Here is a 25,778-nt window from a genome sequence, read left to right as displayed (position 1 = left end):
AAGCCAAATTCATAAGGGATGTCATTGTAACCCCTACAAAACTCTGAACTCATCACACAGTGTCATATTAGAGTGGGATCTCCTTCATGATCTGTTCTGAATTGAAAGATCAAGGAATGATGGCTGTCAAGCGATTATCTATGCAAAAGGATGGGAATCTCATTCCCACTCGAGTTCATAATGGATGATGTAGAGGTTAAGGAGGTACAGGACGAATCTGTCCTGGAACTCTTTGCAAAAGAATAAGAATAAGTGGATACAAGCCATTGCCCATTCTATCCAAAGACAAATAAATCCAGGACTGAAAAAACCAAGCCCTCAGCCCTTTGTAAGCCACTGGATGGACCCAACAGATCTTAAGAATGGCCACATTCAAATACTTTAAATAGTGATGACATCACGCTCCATTCAATGCCTCCTGTGGTCTTCCATCAAAAGGATGTCAGAAGGATTTTGGTGAATCTTGATGCTAAGAAAGCTCCAGGTCCTAATGGTATTTCTCCACTTGCTCTCAAAACCTGTGCTCCTGAACTTACTCCTGTTCTTTGCCGCCTTTTTTCACTTTCTTATTCCAAAGGTGTTTTTCCTTCTGCTTGGAAATTTGCTCATATCCAGTCAGTTCCTAAAAAGGGCGACAAATCCCTCCCATCCAATTATCATCCCATTGCATTTATTCTATTCTTTCTAAAGTAATGGAGAAATAATTTAAGAGTTGATGGTTAATTTATGATGGTTAAGAGTTGATGGTTACCTAGAAACCTTCCATCTGATCAACGATCGCCAGTATGGATTCCGTCAGTGTCGATCCACTGGTGATATTCTGGCTTATGGAAAAGTTCGGTGAAACACTAGCGGTTGCTCTTGACATCTCAAAGGCTTTGTCATGTTTGGCATAAAGGTCTTCTAAACAAGCTTCCATCTTATGGTTTACCTACTGTTTTTTGTAATTGGTTATCCAGTTTTCTCTCTGATCGCTCACTGAAGGCGATGGTAGATGGCTCTCTGTCTTCTAACTTCTCCACTAATGCCGTTGTTCCCCAAGGTTCAGTTCTTTCCCCCACTCTTTTCTTCTTGTATATTAATGACCTTCTTCCATTGACTGGAAATCCTATGATTTCCAGTCAATGGAAGAAGGTTTGCCGATGATAGCAGATTGAATTCCACTTTCCATTTTGAGAAACCTTGCACTGCTCAATCAGTGTCAACTTCTCGAATATCTGCTACCAATTTCTTAAATGCCAATCTCCAGTGGGGCAAAGACAACTTAGTCGATTTCAATCCTTCTAAAACTCAGTCTTGTCTTATATCTCGCAAAAATGATTCTTCTACTCCTATGCTTATCTTTGGTGACACTCCAATTTCTAGGCAAAATGATATATCTCTCTTGGGGATTACCCTGACTTCTAATCTCTCATGGCACAAGCACATTACAAATATTGCTTCCTCTGCATCTAAAAAATTTGGTTTTCTCTTTCGCTCATGGCATTACTTTTCTTCCAAACAGCTGTTCACTCTGTACAAATCGCAAATCTGCCCTACCATGGAATACCGTTCCCACATCTAGGATGGTGCCAACAAAACCTCTCTCAGGCTTCTTGATTCTGTTCAAAAGAGGGAGTTAGGTTAATTAATGATTCATCTCTAACAGTCTCTCCACTCACTGTCTCATAGATGTACTGTTTTTGCTGCATGCCTCTTCTACAAATATTTCCATGGGCACTGTTCTTCTGAATTGGCTTCTATAATTCCCGCTCTCTCTTCCTAAACAGTCCGAACACATGCCACCAACATTCATTTACTGTTCAACTTCAAACTCACAGAACCAACTTTTCATCTTCCTCGGTTATTCATTCTACTGCCGTTTTCTGGAACAACCTTCCTTCATATGTATTTCCTGAAAATTACAGTCTACAGAAGTTCAAGTCCAATATCAACAAATATCTTCTTTCGTCTTCTCAAACTCCATCCCAAGCATGGTACTAAGTAATATAGGTTCTAATTCCTCTTGTGTTTGGAGTTTACATAAAAAAAAAAAAAAAATCAAGGCCCTCCTGTGTAAGCATCACTATTTTGATGCTACTTTTGCCAATTCGATACACTATTATACTATTTCGATGTGTTACACTGAAATATATTGATGCTGCTTTTGCCAATTGCTTTTGCTTGCAGGAGATATTAAAGGCAAATGAGGACTCGTATAACTTGTGTAACTATTCAATTATTCAGAAAAACAATGGAAAAGTCACCATTCCTGTAAGTAACTATATCCCCTTTCATGCTACGCCATTACCACCAATGCCTATTCACCAACTTAGAGGCTGTAGCAGTTCATCTTACAGTTGGGTTCCTCTCAGCTGTTTTCCCCATCTATTTGCCATCTGGGAACAATATACCCCAGGCAGACCATGATGATCTCATTAAGCAATTACTATCTCCTTTCTATTATTAGGTGATTTCAGTGGGGACTGAAATCACCTAATGATACTCAATGGGGTAGTGCTGACATCAGTAGAAGGTGTTGGACTATTGATGGTATGCTTGAACATTGATCTGACCCTTCTAATGTGGAATATATCACCTTCATCCCTTTGGCTACCCATACATTTACTGTGATAGATCTCTCTCTATATGGGCCCCTTCACTCCTCCCTTTTGTACATGGGGTGGAAGGCAACATTTATGGTAGTGATCACTTCCCTGTGTTGTCGTCTCTTTCTAGTGGGAGACAGTGCCACCCATCTAGGATACCACAGTGGAAGCTTAATCACACTGACTGTAATACCTTCAGACATCTGGCAATGTTTAATGCCACCAAAGTCAGTCCGGAGACAATTAATGATGCAGTTATTTCCATAGCTTAAATAGATTCAAGACAGAACTAGGCAAACAATTGGAGTGAATGGATGGGCAAAATGAGAAGGGTTTTTCTTTTCTTTTTTTTGGCTTGTGCTATATAAGCTTGCTTTCTTGCATTGTGTGCCTTTACTAATGCTAATCACAGAAAGAATCCAAGCAGCGGCAATTGCAATTCCAAAGACATTGACTTGGTTTCCATGATTTCCAAAACAATGGTGGAATGAAGAATGCACAGCAGCAAGAAAGGCTCAAAACAAAGCTTGGGGAATATTTTGTCATTACCTCACCACAGATAATCTAGTGGCCTTCAAAGCACGTTACATCAGACTTCAGAGTCAAAAGGAATCTTTGATCCAATTTACACCTTCCTTCACATGGACTACCAATCCCAAAGCCATCTTGGACAAAATCCAAAAAATGAAGGGCAAATGCATATCACACCCTTCATCAATCCTGGATCATAATGGATGTACAATTGCAAGCCTAACTCAATTGTGAATACTCTAGGGAAGATATTTGCTAAATTGTCTTCAGAAACATCATATCCTGCAGAGTTCATGGGCCTCAAACACAAATCAGAAAAACAGCAATCGAAGCTGTCTTCAATTGGCTTACAGCCAGCCTCCATTATGAGATGATTAAACATCTTTCATCAGAATCCATGGATCTCTTGCTCTATCTCTGTAATAGAATCTATCCTGAACAGCAATTTCCTCGCGTAAGGCATTCATCTATTGTCCTTGTCTTCCCGAAACCAGGAAAGGATCAAAAATACCAAAAAATTAATATCCTATGCACCGACCAGCTGTCTGTGCAAGATCCTGGAAAGCCTGGTCAACACTCACCTTATGTGGTATTTGAATGCTAATAACCTCCTTTCTAGGATGCAGTGGAAAGGAGGTTATTACAACACTCAACCATTTAATCCAACTGTAAACATCTATTCATGATGCTTTCCTGAAAATGCCAACAGTTTTCTTTGACTTGGAAAAAAACATATGATAAGGCATGTAGATTCGGAATTTTAAAAAACATATATAACTTTGGTGTTAGGAGACACATTATCATCTTTATTAAAAACTTCCTTTCAAACCAGTTCATTCCAAGTTCGTGTAAGATCCACTCTCTCTCGGCCATTTTGTCAAGAAGAGGAAGTTCACAAGGATCAGTTCTAAGTGTTACACTTTTCTATCAAAGTTAACTCTATTACTGAACAACTTACTCCAACTGTAAACAGTGCCCCCTTTATAGACAACTTTAGCATCTTTTCACAGTTATGCAATAACTGTGAAAAGATGCTAGAGGGTCATCAAAAAGCAATTGCTAATGGTTTCAGGTTCTTGCTTTGGAAGACCATCTGCATACACCTTTTTTGAAAATGGAACCTTCACCCTGAACCAGAAGTCAAACTCTGACAAAACATCATTCCAGTAGCACCCAAGACAAAATTATTGGGACTTATGCAGGATAATAAATTGACATTTCTACCACATATATGTCAACTGCAGACAAAGTGCATGAGAGAATTGGACCTCCTATGTGCCATCTCCTCCAGTAAATGGAGAGCAGACCATTCTAATTTATTCCACATCTGTTGTGCACTTCTTCTTCGAGCTAGATTAGATTATGGGTCCCAAGCCTTGGCTAGAAACGGCATACTTCGATGGCTAGACCCAGTTCACCATCAAGCCATCAGCATTGTTACTGGAGCATTTAGAACATCCTTATCCAGAGTTTATACATTGAAGCAGGTGAACTACTACTATTTCTCCCACAAAAGCAGTTGTCGCTATATATATATATATTTTTAAACTGAAATCCCTGCCAGGCAACCCTACATGAACATCCGTTTTTGAGCCACTATGGGAAACTCTTTATAATATCCATCAGACTGCCAACTGTCCCTTTGGTTTCCATGTCCTAGAGCTACATCATGGTAGACAATGTTGCCCAGTCACTAAGGCAACTACTTCCACCCTGGCATTCTCGCATACTGTCATGCGACTTCTCCATTAATTGGAGTAAGTCCATCACTCCATCTTCTGTCTACCAACAACTCTATACTGCCCACCAAGCAAATATTCTGACTTTTTGCCTGTCTTCACTGATGACTCTGACAGATACCGCATGAATGCAGCATATATACAGCTGAGGTGTATGCTGTAGAGTTAACCTTGGACCACATTAAAACCCACAAGTACTAAAGGTGTGTAGCGTATAACCCCGAGGGCTCACATCTGGTGAGTATGGGCTTGGCACACCCAGGGTCCTGAGCTGGATATCATCATTCTTCTCTTTCTTGGTGATTCCCTTCTACTTTTCTCGTTCTCTCTCTCTCTCTCAGGTTAACTTGGGAAATTTTTTTTTTTTTTTTTTTTTCTGGCTGGTGCAGCATAAGCCTCAGGCTTCTTTGCACCATATAGCTAATAATAATAATAATAATAATAATTACTCTTTAAGTACATGCTTTATTCAGGATGAGGCATAATCCTCATCCATTCCTGACCCGGATCCAGCAGACACTACATTCTCTTTCTGTCAAATAAACATTTGACAGAAAGAGAATTTAGCAGAAACAAATGTTGAATGTTCATTTGACATTCGTTTCTGCTGGATTCCAAGCAACATTGGGATCAGGGGTAATGAACTGGTTTTGGCACATTATAGACTATTGCCAATGTGCCAATAAAACCCAAACCAAATCTCTCTCTCTGCCACACTACAGAAAATGATGCACATCTCTCAGACTTTTTTGAAGCAAACAAACAAAAACAAAAAATCCAGTTGCTTCTGAATTTATCCTGTTTATACCTCTAGCAATTATCACAGTGATTCAAGTACAATGATAGGTGTAGTATGTGAGACACTGATAATTGGTGCAGCAAGATTATTAGCTTCATTTGGTATATTAAATGCCTTAAACAGTTTAAATAAATTCTAGATATATTATATATTATTGCATTACTATGAACTATATTGTCTATATTAGCTATATTGTTATGGTATATTGTATAGTGATAATTGCCATTATTGGTATAACAAGTATGAAAAAGGTAATACTGTTGTGGAATGAGTCCGTCTTTCATCTGGTTATTTATAACATGATGAAAGATGATTATTTATATAACAGTTAATGGTAATTGAAATGGTTATTTATGAATGTTCCCACCTTCTTGAAAGAAATGAATGCAAAATTAAGAAATTGATTTTAATTTTGATTTAATATTAAAATAACTTTAAAAAGAGAACGACTGGTGTATCAGGTTTTTTTTTTTTTTTTTTTTTGAAAGGCATTTCAGAAAGATGTGGGAACTCATCGAGAAGTGATGCTTAATTTAGATAAAAAGGGAACTCACTTGAAATATTTTAGTCAAAAACAGGATGTCATCCTTATAAAAAATCTGCTCATTAGTGTCCAACATCGTTGGGAACGTGTTGTTTCTAAGGCAGCCGAGAGAACTCGTGCACTGGATCATGGATACAAAGAAGCCAAAGAGGTGAATATATGCATATGTTATTTAATGCTTTTCTATTTCTTATTCTTATGAATTTTTGGCAATTGGCTACTCATGCCGTTGTACACTAGTTTTTATCATACTTTTTTAGTTCAGTTCCTTTCAATAATGTGTCTGTGTGTGTTATTTATATGCATCATCAAGATTGCTTAACAGATATAATTAACAATATCCATGTCTATAATCTCTCAGATTTTTAAAAGTATCTTCATTATGACTTCATTCAATAAATGAAGTAGGGTATTACTTTTTTCATTGGTTTATGATAAGTAAATTGCTAATGTTAATGATATTTACATAACACATTTAGGGCAATAGCCTCAAGTCATGATGCTCTAGCATTAACATATAAGTTAGTGCTAGAGCATCGTGTCCACATGTAGCCAACTACTAAGTAATTGAAAAGGCCCCGAGTGCCAAGCGAGTGATCAAAGCGAGTCTAAAAGCGAATCTCAAAGCGCCTTCTCTAGAATTAGCTGTTTTCAGAGAATTTTCAAGCTTTTGTTTACTAAGTTATTTCTTTTCTGCTCTTCTCAATAAAGAAGTAAGCTTTTCAAAAGAAAGGAAAGGTACCTTTCTTCTTCCTGTATATAGAACTAACCTACATAACACACTAACCACTAATCTCTTCTCGCTTGGTCACTGGTGGCACCGCTCCTGCCTCCACGTGGCGGGGCCGGTAACCTGGGGGAAAAGTTATCCTCTGGGGCAAAAAGGAGCAACCATGGATTGTGACAACTACCCAGCACTTGAGCCCAGACGCTCATGTTATGACATTAATGAAACCGAACGTGACGTATCCCAATCTAAGAGATTACGCAAAAATGAGAATGAACAGGAATATCCAACATTCCTCATATTGCATTCTCTTTCATCCAAACCTATGAGTGCCCTTTCACCATTTCTAATTCAGAAATGTTTAGAAAGTGTGGCTGGTTCACCGAAAATGGTCAAAAGATTACGTTCTGGAGACTTACTAGTTGAAACAACTAAACATCAGCATTCCCAGGCTCTACTGAAATTGTCAACCTTTGGCGGAATACCTGTACAGGTCACCCCTCATGCCACATTAAATAGCTCCAAAGGAGTAATAGCAGAGTGGGATCTGATGAATGTCACCGAAGATGAGATAGTAGAAGAATTGCAAGAACAAAAAGTCGTTCAAGCCAAACGAATAATGTTAAAAAAGATGGTGAACTTGTTCCCACTAGGAACATTATTCTAACGTTCAGTACACCAACCCTACCATCATGTGTGAAAGCCGGATACCTTAACTGCCGAGTACGTCCCTACATTCCCAATCCAATCAGATGTTTCAAATGTCAAAAATTTGGACACTCACAAACAGTATGTCGAGGGGACTCTACCTGCCCGAACTGTGGCTCTAAAGCCCATTTACAAACTGACTGCACTGCAGAAACGCCACAATGTCCAAATTGTAAAGGCCAGCACCCTGCGTATTCAAAAGCATGTGAACTCTGGAGGTTAGGAAAAAACATCCAAAAATACAAAGTTGAAAAAAAGGTCACCTACCAAGAAGCTAGGAAGCAAGTTATGCTCAATATGCCAAAAGTTAGCTATGCTGCAGCAACCAAAAAATATCAATCAACTGGTACACAAACAGCAGTCACAGTATCCCCATCTATTTCAATTGCCGATTGGGCTCGATCAGTGCTTTCGTCCCCACAACAACCATCTACAGAACAATGGAAAGTAACTTGCGCTAGCAATACTCCGTTAACAGTACCACCAACTGCAAATGATACTTTGCCAGAAACTACAAAATTGAAAGCATCAGCGTCAAACAATGCTGACCAACCATGCTCAGGAAATATAGATATAGATTCTGGTACTCTGCAAGAAGAGACCATTTTAGATTTACACGCGGAAGACGACATGGACACTGGGCGTCCTGCCTTCCGGAAAAAAGAAAGGATGAAACTAGATCGATCCAAACAGGCTGGATACAAAAAACAGACTGAACCTTTTACAACCTCTAAAACTAAATAATGCAGAACATTATACAATGGAACTGTAGAGGTCTACGAAGCAATATTTTTGACATTTATGATCTCATCAAACAGCATAATCCAGTTATCATCTGCCTACAAGAAACTAATATAACTCCACAGATGACTCCAGTGATCAAAAACTATACTATCTACCAACAAGACAGAAGCAGCACTAACTCAAGAAGAGGCGTAGCCATACTTATTGACAACAAGGTTCCTACCAAACAAATCCCTCTACAGACCACTTTAGAGGCTGTAGCAGTACGTACTGTTTTCAGTTTTATGCTAACCGTAGTCTCTGTGTATCTCTCCCCAAACAAAGAATTTACTGTAAAAGAGCTGGAGGATTTTATAAAGCAGCTTCCATCTCCTTTCATTCTGCTAGGGGATTTCAATGGGCACCATCCTATGTGGGGATCTCCCAAGATAGACAAACGAGGAAAACTCATCGAAACAGTTCTGGACAATCAGAATCTCACATTATTAAATACTGGTGCTAACACTTATTTCCACTTTTCCACTGGAGTATCTACTGCCATAGATCTATCAATATGTTCTCCAAAACTATTCCCACTTATTCAGTGGTTAGTTTTAAGTAACCCACTGAATAGTGATCATTATCCGATCATTTGCAAATTGCAAACAAATAGAACCTCACATATAACCAGCCACAAAAAATGGAAATTTAACAAGGCAGATTGGAACAAGTTCACCAATGCAATTTTCTTTGATGATCAAGTCATCAAAAGCCAGCCTATAGATGTTGTTACTGACCACATTACTGCACAGATAAAAACAGCTGCAACTTGTTCTATACCCAAAACCAGAGTTGGTCCTCATAGACATGCCAATGTCTGGTGGAATGATGCATGCCGTGATGCCAAAAAAGAACAGAATAAAGCATGGAATCTATTTCGTAAAAACCCAACAACTGACAACCTCATAAATTTTAAGAAACGTAAAGCTAAGGCACGCTATGTGCAGAAAAAAGCGAAAAAAGATTCTTGGATCCGGTTTGTTTCCACCATTAATAAAAATACAGAGAGCAGAAAAATCTGGAACAAAATTAAAAAGCTGAATGGTAAATCGCACCCGGAATCAACACCTATTATAAGCTGGAAGAGTAAAGATTACTCCTCTGCAATAGAAATTGCAAACGCCCTAGCCGAATCCTTTTCTGAAATCTCTGCCACATCCGCATATGAGTCAGCCTTTAAACAGATAAAAGCCAACGCAGAAAAGCATAAGCTTACCTTTAAAACAACGGCATCTCTTCCATATAATCGACCTTTTACACTACTTGAACTAGAGAGCTCCTTAAATAGGTCAGCTAATAGTGCACCAGGGTCTGATGGGATACACTATATCATGCTCAAACACCTAAATAAGAAAGCTATGAACTCCTTACTGATATATTTCAACCGGATATTCTCTGAAGGCTACTACCCTCTTTCTTGGCGCCATTCAATAGTCCTAGCTTTTGTCAAACCTGGAAAGGATCAATCAAATCCACAAAACTATCGGCCAATATCTCTTAGTAGTTGCCTTGGTAAAACATTAGAAAGAATGATTCACGCCCGATTAATATGGTACCTAGAATCTCATTGGATAATAAACAGGAACCAGTATGGCTTTAGAAAAAATCGGTCAACTCTAGATCTTATGATCAAGGCAGAATCCAACATACGGAATGCTTTTATCCGTAAAGAACATCTTGTCATGGTCTGTCTGGATATAGAGAAAGCCTTTGATACCACCTGGCGCTATGGCATTCTTCAAAATCTGTATGCCACAGGACTCCGAGGTCAGCTACCACTAATCATACAGAGCTTTCTACAAAATAGAACCTTTCAAGTGCGTTACTGTAATTCTCTATCCCGCACATTTGTCCAAGAAGAAGGGGTCCCACAAGGTTCAGTTCTTAGTGCGACGCTCTTTGCAGTTAATTTAAACAATGTAACAGAGAATGTTCCAGTTAATGTTGACACCTATCTATATGCAGACGACCTTACAATATCCTGCCACTCACAAAATATGCGCTCAATCGAGCGTCAATTACAGCTCTCAATAAACAAAATACAATCATGGGCATCTCATAATGGCTATCGCCTCTCTGCAACAAAAACAACTGCTATCCACTTTTGCAAAAAGCGTCAGCTGCATCCAGATCCTGAACTAAGGTTAGGAATCCAACAAATACCACTCAGCAACAATATCCGGTTCTTGGGACTAGTATTTGACACTAAACTTACTTTTCAGGCACATATAAGGCAATTACGGACGCAGTGCATGAAAAAGTTGAATATCCTCAAAGTTATCTCTTCCATGGCATGGGGAGCCGATCGCTTCACGCTTCTGCATCTATATCGAACCTTAATAAGATCTCGTCTGGACTATGGAGCTCCAGTATATGATTCTGCACGTAAGACAGCTTTGGCTTGGCTCAATCCAATTCAACATAGTGCTCTGAGGATTGCCTCCGGAGCTTTTAAGACGTCCCCAGTACAAAGTTTGTATATAGATGCCAATGAGCCTCCACTAAATCTCAGGAGGAAAGTATTGCTTCTTAGCTATGCAGCCAAATTACGTAGCCTCCCTTCTCACCCCATCTGGACATATCTCTTTGAACCTCAGTGGGTAAACTTATACAGAAACAAACCAAATGAAAATAAACCTGCAGGTATCCGGCTACAAGAGTTAACAGAAGACTGGGGCATCTATCTTGGAAATATATCTCAAGCTGCAGATGCAGTACAAGCACCATGGGCAATGTATACACCTCCTTGCGATAACTATTTTCTTCAGTGGGTAAAACACTCCCTATCGAACAACAACATTAGACAGTTACATGCGTCTCATGCATTGGTCAATGCTCGCAGTCTCCAAATATATACAGATGGCTCCAAAACTGATATATCCGTAGGAGCTGGAGTAATCAGTCCTACAACCACTGTTTCTGTCCAGTTACCACTTGAATGTAGTGTTTATACTGCTGAACTGTATGCGATAAAAATGGCTTTAAATGTCTTGAACGACCATCTAGACACCCAGATCATAATATACACTGACTCTTTAAGTGCTGTCAATGCCCTACAGAATAAATCACGAAATTTCCATCCACTTATCCCACAAATTAGATCTCAGTTATATCACCTCAGTGAAAATAAGCAAACTGTAACGTTTTGCTGGATACCCAGCCATGTTGGTATTCGAGGAAACGAGCGTGCAGATGAAGCAGCAAAACACCCTACCTGTTTCAATTACATCCCAGTTCCATATTCCGACTACAAACCAATCATACGGCAGATATGCACTGAGATATGGTCTGAAATGTGGCATCACCAAACAGATAACAAGCTCCTTCAAATAAAACAGAATCCACAGCTTTGGAGATCCAGTTCCCGATTAAACAGGCAAGAAGAGGTTGTGCTTGCTAGAGCACGAATTGGCCATACATATCTAACACACTTATTTTTACTACTAGGTGCAGATCCTCCACTTTGCTCGCTTTGTAGTACCACACTAACCGTGAAGCATATTATCATTGAGTGTCCACGTTACCATTCGGCCAGAATTGCATGTTTCAGATCTCTACTGAATTCACAAAACCCACTGCAACTAAAACATATACTAGGAGATGATGCCAATTTATCAGAATTGTTTATTTATCTGAAAATGATCAATGTATACAACCACTTCTAGACCCATCTATAATGTATTGATGAATTTTCGAAAGTAACAGGCGCAATTTGGCCATAGTAGCCCTGGCGCCAATAAATCCCACAACAACAAGTAATTGAAAAATGGCATCATTTAAGTATATCTCATATTTTGAATACCTTCACAACCTGCCCACCCACCCACCTATGAAGAGCCAACAAGCTCCAAAATGGTGCCATCTGGGTGGTGGTATTTGCCGAGAATAAATAATACTAATCTTCTCCACTGGTGAAGCGTTACTTATTCGGGGTAGTGCAATATCATGGTAACTCGTTGTGAAGATATTCACAATATGAGATATACTTAAATGATGCCATTTTTACACTACTTAGTAGTTGGCTACATATAGACACGATGCTCTAGCACAACTTATGTGTTGATATTTACATGATAACAAAAAAAATCCAGTGTATGCAAAATATACTTCAGATATTTACACTGTAAACAACTTTAATGATAGACATTTCCTCTTGCATTTACCTGCACGATGAAACATTGCACTAGTGCTAATATTTTGATTTATATTAGTTCTAGTGTAAGTTTTACAGTATGCAAATGTTTGTAAATTTTTAGCTTTGCCAATGCATTTAAGGTTAGGCCAGTGTAGAACACTTATTCCCAAGTCATTAAGAACAGTCCTTGCTGTGCTAATGATGTACAAGTTGAAAAAAATCTATAGAAAGAAATCTTATGAAATATGATATGAAGATATCTTTTGAAAGTTTCAAATTCAACACATAAAATACTTTGAATTATGAAAACTAGCATGTATCTAGTGCCGAAGACAAGAAAAGGAATGAATGGGGATACACTATTTCTTCAGAATTCATCTTTAATGATGTTAAAGTTATAATAAAGAACAATTTAATCAGTATTTAAATAAATGAAATAGACACCTCTTGATACTTTGACATGAAAAATTTTATATTTTTATGTTACTATAATTTTAAGTGCAAACATCTGCTTAGCCACCTGAGTGTCAAACATGGGAGTCATAAGCCTACTTATACCTGAAGGATGATTCAATCTAGCACATGTGAAATTTCCAAAATTCCATTTAGAAATCATATAAAATAAAGCATATTATGCATTTTATAATATTGATTGTTTTTTTAATATCCATTATGTGATACTATATTAGCATTAGCATTAGTAGAGGCATTTGATGCAAGAAAGCAAGCTTATGCAGCATCAGCCAAAAAAAAAAAAAAAAAAACCCACTTCCACTTCACCCCTCTGTTCGTTCAAAATACCTGTCCAGCTGAGCCTTAAACTTATTTAGGCTATCAACCTCCACCACAAGGGATGGAAGTCTGTTCCACCAACCAACCACCCGCTGGCTAAAGGCAAATTTCCGCACGTCTGTCCTACATCTGTCTTTCCTCAATTTGAATTTATGCCCTCTCAGGTGATTTTTCTGAGCTAGAGGAAGAATCCCATCAGCATTGAACATGCTTAAACCGTTCAAGGCTTTATACACCTCCATCAGATCACCTCACTGGTGCCTAGTCTCCAGACACTGTAATTTGCAAAACTTAAGCCTTTCTTCGTAAGAGTAACCCTTTGTTCCATTCACTAATCTGGTTGCCCTTCTCTGTACTCGTTCCAGCAACTCTACATCCTTCTTGAAATGAGGTCTCCAGACCTGTATGCAGTACTCTAGGTGTGGCCTGACCATTGTCTTATACAATGGAATAATCACCACCTTATCCCTGCTGGAAAAATTCCTGTATATCATTGACAATACTCCATGAGCTACTCTTGCAGCCCATCTGCACTGCTCAGAGAACTTCATATCTGCCTGCACAACCACCCCCAAGTCCCTTTCATTCTCTACCACTGTCAGTGTAATACCACAGAGTTGATACGTTGCTCTGGGGTTGCTGTTGCCCATGTGTAGTACTTTACATTTGTCAATGTTAAACTTCATTTGCCATCTCTCAGCCCATCTGCTCAACCTTTCCAGATCCTGTTGCAGCAGCATAGTGTCAGTAGTGTCCTTGACAACCCTGCCAGCCTTTGTATCGTCTGCAAACTTGGACATTAAGCTTGATATACCATCATCAATATCATTTATAAATACAGAAAACAATAATGGACCCAACACTGAGCCCTGAGGGACTCCACTAATAACATTAGTCCACGATGAGCAGTGTCCATTGATTACCAATCTCTGTCTTCTCCCCCTCAACCACCCCTTTATCCATAGCAGCAATTTGCCTCCAATGTCACACTCCAATTTGTGTAGCAGTCTTCCATGTGCAACAGTATCAAAAGCCTTTCTAAGATCCAAGTATATAATATCAAAGTTATTCCCTGCATCATACTATCCAATCAAGTTGGTCAGGCAAGACTTCCCCTTAACAAAACCATGCTGTGTCTGAGCTATAACTTAAGCCTTGTCTAAATGATCCTGCAGTGCTTCTTTAACCAGTGCCTCCATTAATTTTCCTGGAACAGAAGTTAAGCTCACAGGTCTATAATTACTTGTGTCAGCCTTTGATCCTCCTTTGTGAATTGGGGTCACATTTGCACATTTCCAGTCTATGGGTACCTCCCCTGAGTCCAAGGAAGCTCTCATAATTATGGCTAAGGGTTTGCTTACTTCCTTTGCTGCCTCCTTTAATATAACTGGATAGATCCCATCCACCCCGGGTGCCTTTCTTGTGTTTATCTTCAACAGTTTCTCCTCCACTTTACTCCCAGTTATTTCAAGATTCTATAGCTTTCTGCTAGAGTTGAATACACCTCTGGCATTCCCATTGCTCCTCATGTGTGAATGTCGATGCAAAATATTCATTTAGTTTGTTAGCTACCTGAGCAGGATCATCAACAGTTGACCCATCAATATCAAGTGGACCAATCTGATTCATCCCCTTCCTTCTAGAGTTTACATAAGTAAAGAACTCTTTGCTGTTTTTCTTTGCATCCCTTGCCAAGGATTTCTCGTAATCTGCCTTCGCCTGCCTAACCTCCTTTGTAACTTGGTTGCATATCAACTTGTATCTATCATAGGCTTCTGTGTCATGTGTTAATTTGTAAGTATCCCATGCATTTTTCTTCTCTGCCATATGCCTCATTAGTTCATCTGACATCCATTTTGGCCTAAACCTTGAACAATATTTCTTAGTTGGTATGTAAAGCCTAGTAGCTTCCAAGATAAGTTCTTTGAATGCTTCCCATTTTGAATTTGCTGTTGGTAACATCATCAGTTGGTCCCACTGTATAGAATTTAAATACTGTCTCAGTCCATCGTAGTCGCCTTTACGGAAGCAATAACCCTTCCCTTTACCCCTAATGGTAGTTACCTCTTTGAGTAAATCCCACTTCAGCACACTGTGATCACTGCCACCTAGTGGTTCATTTATCTGCAGATTCTTAATGCATGAAGAATCACTGCTGATAATCAAATCAAGAGTATTACTCCCTCTAGTTGCCTCCCAAACATGCTGATGTAGAAAACAATCATCCAATAAATCCACAAAAGCCCTGCTAGTGCGTGAGTAACCAGCCCCCAAATTCCAGTCAATATCTGGGAAATTAAAAATATATGTATATATATATTTTTTTTTACAGTAATAACTTTTTAAGCCTTAACTTTGAAATTACTGAGATGTTCACTTAATTTGAATTAAACATGAAATGGTAAGAAAATAGTAATTAAAAGCTCAGAATTCATCCATGATGAAAACTTGTCATTCGGCCACAGTGCTGCTTTATGATTGGATGTCTGATTTCAAAGCTAAATTTAAATTTCATATAATCAAATCTTATAATTTATATTTTTTTTTATTATTAATTCTTAATTAAGCCATAACAATTTTTCTATTCATTTACTATTAATCTTTTACATGATAAAGTCATAACTACTTGTAAGTGATAGTTTTCTCTGATTTTCTTTCATCATAAATCTTAAATAAATGTGCAAATCTATTCTGCTATTACCAAGTTATAGTTAGAATTACCAGTCTTCATGCAAAAGCTGAGAATATCTGGCATTTTCTTCTGCTGTCTGGCTGACTTTAATTTTAAAATTGAATACAATATAATATGTAAAATATGTGAAAGGCTCATAGGGTAGAATTTTTCTCAGTGTGGTCTGTGCTTGTTAACAGGAGAGATTGTTTCTAGGGATAGGATACACTTAAATAGAAAGAGTGCAAGAATATTTGCTGATGCTATTGAAGAAGTATTAGTTGGGCTGGAAACTGCTAGCTAGTGGTGATACACTGAATAATAGATGAACAATAGCCATAGGCAAAGGTTTAAGTGATTCTTGCATTTCTTCTATAGAAACATGTAGCAGCCTGGAAAGCAAGATGTCAGAAAATAAAAAACCTGCTAAGAGATGTCATGAGACAGACAAATACATGAGCTGTGTTGTTACTAACAGTAAAAGCAGATGTACATATACTTGCTAGTACATTGATGGTAAGAGTTAAAAATAAAAAAAAAAAGAAAAGGTCAACCCAATACTGACACACTTCCTAGTAGCAACCATAGCGAAATGGGGGCCACCCAGTGGCGCGTTATCCTATGGGCAAAAAGGGCAATTGCCCAGGCCCCCCATCAACAGGGGGCCCAAATTCCCCAAATCAATATTCTATAAACTCATTTTTGTAGTAAAAAAATCGGAAATTAAATTTCGGTTCCATATCTGGGGGTCCCATACCTAGATTGCAGGTGTGACGCATGTACAATATTAATGATAAAAATATTAATACAAATATCAATGATAATAAGGATCAAAATATTAATACAAACAATATCAATGATAATAATGATAAAAATATGAATGCAATACATACAAATAATATAAAACATACACTAAAGATGTTGCTTTATGGCCAAACCCCATCAAAAATGATTTTGTTGAGTTTTGTCTTGGCGAAAAATCGCAAAATTTTGGAAACATTAAAAATTCAAATCGAAATTTTAATTGTGATGGACAAATCATTACGAGAAAACTAAACGAATCACATTTCTATTTAAGTAGAGCTAATGGTACCACAGAAAAAAGAGAGTGGTTAATATTTTCAGAAACCACAAAATCTGTGTACTGTTTTATTTGCAAATTGTTTTCAGTTAAATCAAAAAAAAATTATTAGTTACTGCATGTAATGATCAGAAACATATTGTTGATATTTTAAAAAGGCACGATGAGTCTAGAGAACATAAAGAAAATAGGTAAAGGGCTTGAAAAGTGTAGGAAGAATTGATTTAGACTTGATAAAAGCTTATGAAAACCAAACAAATTATTGGCGTGAGGTTCTAAAAAGAGTTGTTGCGACTGTGAAACTATATATAAGGGTTGGGATTTCAAGGGCATGATAGTAATGTAGGAAATTTCATGAGTTGCTTAGAATACTTAGCTAATTTTTATGTTTTTGAAAACCCACTTAGAAACTTGTGGTAAAGGACAGGTGAATTATCTTTCTAATACTACGTGTGACGAATTCATACATTTAATGGCCGCTAACATAAGAAATACAATTATTAATGAAACCAAACAGGCTAAATACTTTTCGCTTATTGTTAACTCTACTCCCGACATAAGTCACACAGATCAATTATCATTTATTATACAATCGATATTTAGATAAAAAAAATAAAATTCAGGAACGTTTCTTGTCTTTCCTACATATTGAAAAGCACGATGCTAGCTACTTAGAAAATATTATAACTTCAAAATTAACGGAATATGGTTTAGATATCCAAAACTGTTGAGGACAATCTTACGACAATGCAGCCAACATGTCCGGGATATACAACAGATTACAAGCGAAAATTAAGAGCCATAGTAAAACTGCATTTTATGTCCCTTGTACGGCTCATAGCCTAAATTTAGTAGGAAATTCTGCTGCAGAAGCTTGTCCAAAAGCACTCCATTTCTTCGATTTTATTCAAAATTTATTTGTATTTTTCTCTTCTTCTACAAAAAGATGGGATATTTTAATGAAAGCGACTACAAAAGGAAATGTAACAATAAAAGAAATTTGTTCTCAAGAGCAGATGCAATTTTAGCTGTTAAGATGAATTTTTTGGCCATAAAAGAATCTTTTATTTAAAATTTTTGAAGATTGTGATGAAAAACCTGTAACAAAATTAGAAGCAAAAAAGCTATGTGAAAACTTTGAAGATATTGAAACAACATTTTTACTTTTCATATGGAATGCAATTCTACAAAGATTGAATGCAACTAATCTTCAAAATAACAAATCTTTTAAAATCGTTTCTTTGTGTATATCAGAAGACATACGAAACAACACGAATTTTTTGATACTATAGCACAAAATGTTTTGCATTAACAAACAATACAAATTATGAGTCAGACAAAGGGAGAAAAACCCAAAAGAAAATTACATTTTGATGAGAAAAGGGATGGAGATGAGGATGTTCAATTGGCAGGCAAACAACAATTTATAGTGAATTGTTTGAATGTTATTCGCGATCAGTTGGTATCAGACATTCAAAGACATGTTGAGGCTTATCAAAATATTTTAAATTATTTTGCCATATTAATAAATATCAACTTAAAAGAAATTTCACCAAATGAGTACGATGAATGTATTTTAAATTTAATAAATAAATACGTATTCAAACGACATCGGCGTTAGTATTTTTAAGGAAGAACTTACCCACTTTGTACATTTTGCAAAAAATTAAAATTTAAATTCTCCTTTATTAATGTATAAAGCGATTCAAGGGCTAGTTTCTACATTTCCTAATGTGGACATAATTTTAAGAATATATTTAACCACACCTGTTTCTAACGCATCGGCAGAGCGTTCTTTCAATGTACTTAAAAGAATTAAAAATTACATTAGAAATTCTTTAGGCCAAGAAAAATTATACAATTTGTCAATATTATGCATTGAAAATGACATTACTAGTGGGGTTGATTATAATGAGCTGATTGATAATTTTGCAGCTCAAAAAGCACGGAAAGTGAACATATAATAATGTTCTTAAAATTTTCATTCTAATTACGACTTTTATTAGGTAATTTGTTATGTTCCATTAAGAATTGTTTTTATTTGTAATTTATAGAAAGTTTGTTTCGTTATATTAAATATATATTATTCTAATTCTCGTTTAATTAATCTAGTTTATTATTTAATGCAATAAAAGTACTTAAATACTAATTGAGTTCATTTATGACTTTTTCTTGTGGATTATACTTAATCTATATACAGTATAAAAGTTCTTTATAAATGTCATACATGTAATTTTGTTTTATTTTTAATAAAATTATATCTACAATTATTATTATTTAGCTTTTTGCATGAGTAAGAGTATACCAGAGGCGTGGAATTTCCCCTCAAAGGAAAATTCAACACCATACATGGGACCACCAAAATAAAATTTGCCCGGGGCCCCATGAAGTCATAATGCGCCGCTGGGGCCACCATCGAGGTTGTGAACATCGTGACCAGGCCGATCCTTATCACAAGAGGAATCTTCCGGGGAGATGCCCTGAGTCCACTATGGTTCTGTCTAGAACTCAACCCACTGTCCACCATGCTCAATAACAGCAAATTGGATATACCCTAAAAGAAGGGAGGAAGAACCTGTACACCCTCTCTCACGTGATGTACATGGATGACATCAAACTCTATTCTGCAACTGACAATCAACTCCAGCTACTCTGGATAACAAGAGTTCAGTATTGACATCAGGATGCAGTTTGGCCTAGACAAATGCAAGACGCATGGATTGCATCAAGTATATCTAGTCTGATGAACTACCAGCTGAAGACTAGTGAAGAGATTGAAGCCATGAGAGAGGGAGAGACCTACAAATATCTGGAGATGATACAGGCCCACTAATTAGAACACAAGGAAATCAAGACCCTTGTGTTGCCTGACTGAGAAATACTATCAGAGACTGAGAAGCCTGCTGAAATTAAGCTGAATGGTGGGTGTGAGCCATAAACACCTATAAAAATCCCAGTACTAACATACTCCTTCAGGATCATAGATTGGACCAACACTGAGCGGGAGGAAATTATGAAATCGACTAACATAATGATGATGATGAAGAGACACCAACATCACCTGAAGTCGGCCAGCGACAGACTGAGCATATCCCAGAAAGGAGGGCGGGGTCCAACGGTAATCCAGCAATTAAGAACTTGCTGGATTATTTCCTGAACATTACCAAGCCATAAAGAAGAAAGACAAATGCACACACCACTCAACCTTAACAAGGAGACCCCCCTCCTCACACAGACAGAAGAAACAAAGCCGTGCAAAGAAGGCACTCCAAGGCAAACACCACAATGACCTCCATCAAGACTACATAGATAAGATAACTTCCAACACTTGGCTCATGAATGGGAAGCTTTTCCCCGAGACTGAAGGCTTCACGTTTGCCATCCAAAACTAGGTAATCAGGAAATACATTGCTGCCTGGCCCAAGAAACAATCCAGCATATTAACACAGAGTGCAGAGGTGATCACCCAGATGGAGTACACTCACAGATATGACCTGGTCACCAGAATAATATATCAGAAGCTAGCACAAAAAATACCAGCTGATCAAAGAAAGAGTACCGTAATACAAATATGATTCCCAGGCCTTACTGGAGATCCCCCACTCATAAACTGTACTGGAACCGTGCCATAATAGCAGACAAGACGATCCTGCACAACAGACCAGGCATAGCCCTCATCGACAAGACAGAAAGGGCTGCCTACCTGATCAACATAGCAGTGCCCAATGCCAGCAAACTCCAGAAAACCTGCAAAGAAAATATCTAGAAGTATGCAGACTTAAGACAGGAAGTCAAAGAAGTGTGGCAATGACTGTCCCAATCACTGTGTCAACCACCAGCATGGCATGAAAGAGCCTCCATAGAACATGCATATAGAACTCCAGCAAGCCATAATCCTGAATAGTAAGAGACTTCCTTGACCAACTTAATAATAACTCAACTCAGTGTTCTGATGGGCATCTAAGAGAGTTTGAAGAGTCGAGTAGATACCCTCGAAGGAAATAAAATGGGGGCCCATCAAACTCTCAGCTGCCCAACTCAGTGGCAGAGCTCACTCTCCTGCACAAGGCAACACAGCGGCTATCTTCAGGGCAGAATGCACTGGTCCCACAGGAGCTAGTTTTTGTTAGTGACAAAATTGTCAGGGAAACGGGAAATATATTGTGCAAAAGGATAGGTGGAATGGTACCAGGGTATGTCTGCAGGGGAGGCAAAAGTTGATGATGTTATAGAGCAGATATCATGTTTTAAGGGTGGTATTGTTGTACAAAAGGTGATATTGTTGTACAGGTCAATGCTGAAAAAAAAGTTGCAAGTTAAAGTTAAATTTCAAAGTGTCTGCAATCCTGCCCGAATGCAATAGGAGGGAATATATGAGAGCCTTGTCAATCAATTAGGCCCTGGAGAGATTGTGTAAGGCTCATGGGGTAGAATTTTTCTCAGTGTGGTCTGTGCTTGTGTGTGCTTGTTAACAGGAGAGATTGATTCTACAGGGATAGGATATGCTTAAATAGAAAGGGTGCAAGAATACTAGCTGATACTTTTGAGGCAATGTTAGGTGGGTCGGAAAACTGCTAGCTTGGGGGGATTCACAGACTAATAGATTAGCAGTAGCCACAAGCAGAGGTGGAAGTGATTCTTGCACTGCTTCTATTAGAATGAGCAGCAGCCCAGAAAGCAAGTTGTTGGGGATTTCTGGAACTAATGGGACTCATGAAACAAGTAAATACATGGGCTGTATTAGAGTAACTAAGAGTAAGATCAGGTGCTTTTTTTTTTTTTTTTTTAAGAGCATTAGCAACTAAGGCCATATTGCTCTGGTAATATGCGGTGGTCATTCCCTGACTTTTTCCGCATCCTCCGTATTTGGTGGTGACAGGCCTGAACCCCGGTCTAATCAAGAAGCATGTGCTACGCACTGCTGCTCCTTCCCACCTGGCTACAGAGTCGCCTAAGATCAGGTGCATGTATACTTGCATGTACACCAATGATAGGAGTATAGTAAATAAATTTGATGTGCTGGTAAAGGTATCAAAGGTGGATATTGTTGGGATATCAGAGACCTGCAGTCACACAGATATAAGCAGTGAAGAATTGGAATTTGGGGAGTACAATGTGTACAGAAAGGATAGACAGGACAGGAAGGGAGGAGGGGTTATGCTGTTAGATATGAAACACATAAATTCTAAGGAAGTGCATCCAGTTGACATAGATGGACAGGACAACGTTGAGTCAGTTGTGTGTGACATAAACACTGGGGAAAGCAAAAATGAAGACAGGAGTTGGTTATTGGCCTAATGACTCTGATGAGTACAATTAACAAATTTACAGAGAAATATAGTGGGCCGGAAAATCAGAATGTCTTGTAATGGGGTATTTTAACTTTCCAGATATTGACTGGAACTTGTGAGTTGGTCACTCACACACTAGCACGACTTTTGTCGATTTATTGGATAACTGTTTTCTACAGCAACATGTTTGAGAGGCAACCAGAGGGAGTAATACTCTTTATCTGATTGTCATCAGTGATTCTTCTTGCATTAAGGATCTGCAAATAAAGGAACCACTAGGTGGCAATGATCACAGGTACTGATGTGGGATTTACTTAAAGATGTAACTACCATCGGGGTAAGGGGAAGGGTTTTGGCTTTCGTAAAGGTGACTACAGTGGTCTCAGAGAGTTTTTAAATTCTATACAGTGGGATCAACTGATGCATTCTAAATGGGAATCTTTCAGGGAAGTAATCTTGGAAGTTACTAGGCTTTTTCTTCCCAATATGAAATACTGTTCTAGGTTTAGTCCCTAATGGATGTCAGATAAACTAATAAGACTCATTGCAGAAAAAAAATATGCATAGAATGCATATAAATTATCTGGCAACAAAGAAGCCTATGGTAGATATAATCTAGACTGTAATAAAGTGACAAAGGAGGTTAGGCAAGCAAAGGCAGATTATAAGAAATCTTTGGCAAAGGATGCAAAGAAAAACATCAAAGACTTCTTTACTTATATAAACTCTAAAAGGAAGGGGGATGAATCAGATTGGTCCGCTTGATATCAATGGGTTGACTGTAGATGATCATTCTCAAATAGCTGCCAAACTAAATGAGATTTTGCATCTACATTCACACATGAGGAGTTATTCAAGGAGGAGAAGGCCAGATGTTTATCAAACTCTAACAAGGAGGTAAATGATTTTGTAATAACTGAGAGCAAGAGGAGAAATAGTTGTTGAAGTTAAACATAAGAAAGGCACCTGGGGTGGATAAAATCTCTCCACTTATATTAAAGAAGGTGACAAAGGAAGTAAGCAGACCCTTAGCCATAATTATGAGAGCACCCTTGGGCTCAGGGCGAAGACTGGAGATGTGTAAATGTATCTCTAATTCACAAAGGGGGGAATCAAAGGGTGACACGAGTAAATACTGACCTGTTAGTTTAACTTTCTTTCCAGGGAAAATAATGGAGACACTGGTTAAAGAAGCATTGCAGGATCATATATACAAGACTGCAGTAATAATTCAGACACAGCATGGGTTTGTTAAGGGAAGTCTTGTCCGACCTATTTGATTGGATACTATGACATGGTCACAAAGGAACTGGATGCAAAAAATAATTTTTATATCATATACTTGTATTTCAGGAAAGCTTTTGATAATATTGCTCATGGAACGCTGCTGTACAAATTGGAGCAGTATAGCATTAAGGGCAAGTTGCTACGATAGACAAAAGGATGGGTGAGTGGGAGAAGACAGAGAGTGGTTATCAATGGACACTGATGTTCGTGGATTAATGTTATTAGTGGTGTTCCCCAGGGTTTTATGTTGGGCTCATTGTTGTTTTCTGTATTTATCAGTGATATTAATGAAAGTATATCAAGCTTAATGTCAAAATTTGCAGATGATATAAAGGTTGGCAGGGTGGTAATAACAGTAATGACAGTGTGCTGCTGCAACAGGATCTGGAAAAATTGGAGAGATGGGCTGAGAACCGTCAACTGAAGGTTAACATTGTCGAATGCAAAGTACTGCATAAAGGTAGCAGTAAACCCAGAGAAATGATGTACCAGTTGGGTGCTGTTACACTCAGGGTAGTGGAGAATGAAAGAGACCTGGGGGGGGTGTAATTGTGTAGTCAGATATGAAGTTAGTTTTCTGATCAGTGCAAACAGGCTGCCAGAGTAGGTTATGGGATCTTGTCAATGATAAACAGGAATTTTGCTAGCAGGGATAAGGTGGTGTGGTGATTATCCCTTGTATAAGGCAATAGTCAGGCCACACCTTGAGTACTTCATACAGGTCTGGAAGCCTCATTTTAAGAAGGATGTAGAGTTGCTTGACCATGTACAGAGAAGGGCAACAAGACTGTTGAGGGGAACAAAGGGGTTCTCTTAAGAAGAAAGGCTTAAGTTCTGCAAATTGCAGAACTTAAGTAGCTGGAGACTAGGCACCTGCAAGGTAATCTGATTGAGGTGTATGATGCCTTGAATGGATTGAGAAGGTTCATTGTTGATGAGATTATTCCTCTTGCTGATGAGATTATAAACCCGAGAAGGCATAAACTGAAATTGAGGTAAGACAGTTGTGGAATAGATGTATGTAAATTTGTCTTTAGCCACTGTGTAGTTGATTGCTGGAACAAACTTCTATCTGTTATTGTGGAAGTTGATAGCTTAAATAAATTCAAGGAAAAAGTGGACAAACATTTGGAGCAATTGGTTGGGTGAAGTGCGAATTTTTTTTTTTTTTTTTTTTTGGCTAATGCTGTATAAGCTTGTTTTTTTGCATCATATGCCTCTAAAATAATAATAGTAACCAGACACACTCAACCACCCCATGTACTTGGTACCAGTTCCTGTCACAAGACAAAAAAACTTTCATAAAAGGAGAAAACATTTTTTAATAATAATAATATGAGTAATGAGTACAAGCATATCATTTCTGAAAAGGGCAGATTAGCTCATGTATATCTGAAATATACAAATTAGTTCATGTGTATCTGAAAATGTGTACAGCTTAGAAGGCTATCCTAATAGGGAGTATAATTATGATCACCTCTGATACCCAAGCAATGTTTTCATCAGGTTCGTTGTTGTTGTTGTTTGTTTTTTGTTATTTGGTTTTTAGGAGCATTAGCAACTAAGGCCATATTGCTCCAGGGATATGCGGCAGTTATTCCCTAACCTTTCCGCATCCTCTGTATTTGGTGGTTCATGGACTCGAACCCTGGTCTAATCAAGAAGCGTGTGCTATGCACTGCTGCTCCTGCCCACCTGGCTATGGAGGTGCTTGCAGGTTCCTCGTGCTGTAATGAGTGTCTCCTGAAACGTCCTGCCATGGTTAGTGGATTTTTCTCAGGATTTTTCTTTTTTTATGCAGCACATTGACATGACAGTATAGTAACAAATCACATGTTCTATATTGGTTATCCTTAGAAGAATGTGTTTTTACCTTGAAACAAAATTATTTTTGCCTGAAAATTATTTTTTAATGTCATGAGACTTTCAGTAAATAAATATCTTGCAGATAGGTACCAAATAAAGGACATTTACTACATTTTCACCTTTGATGTACATATTTTTCATAGAGTTGGATCATACACACTAAAAAAAAAATGAATGTATATCTTTACAAGAAAGTAGATGATACATGTTTCCAGTACATTCTGTAATAGTTTCAG

At 37.9% G+C, this 25,778-nt stretch overlaps 1 protein-coding gene across 1 annotated transcript in view; it reads left to right on the top strand.

Annotated features, from left to right (window-relative positions):
* Window positions 1-25,778, top strand: part of shot (dystonin-like protein short stop) — a 1,739,701-nt gene that overhangs the window by 1,406,259 nt on the left and 307,664 nt on the right. The window contains exon 74 of the mRNA XM_090380932.1: window positions 6,146-6,352. Coding sequence (XP_090237058.1) covers window positions 6,146-6,352 — 207 coding nt within the window. The remainder of the gene's footprint in view (window positions 1-6,145; window positions 6,353-25,778) is intronic.

Source organism: Mastigoproctus giganteus, chromosome 9 (assembly GCF_048544385.1).
Source record: "Mastigoproctus giganteus isolate SK-2022 chromosome 9, ASM4854438v1, whole genome shotgun sequence".
Taxonomy (NCBI): domain Eukaryota; kingdom Metazoa; phylum Arthropoda; class Arachnida; order Uropygi; family Thelyphonidae; genus Mastigoproctus; species Mastigoproctus giganteus.
Note: the sequence above shows the minus strand (reverse complement) of the source record. Positions and strands in the feature narration are given on the sequence as shown.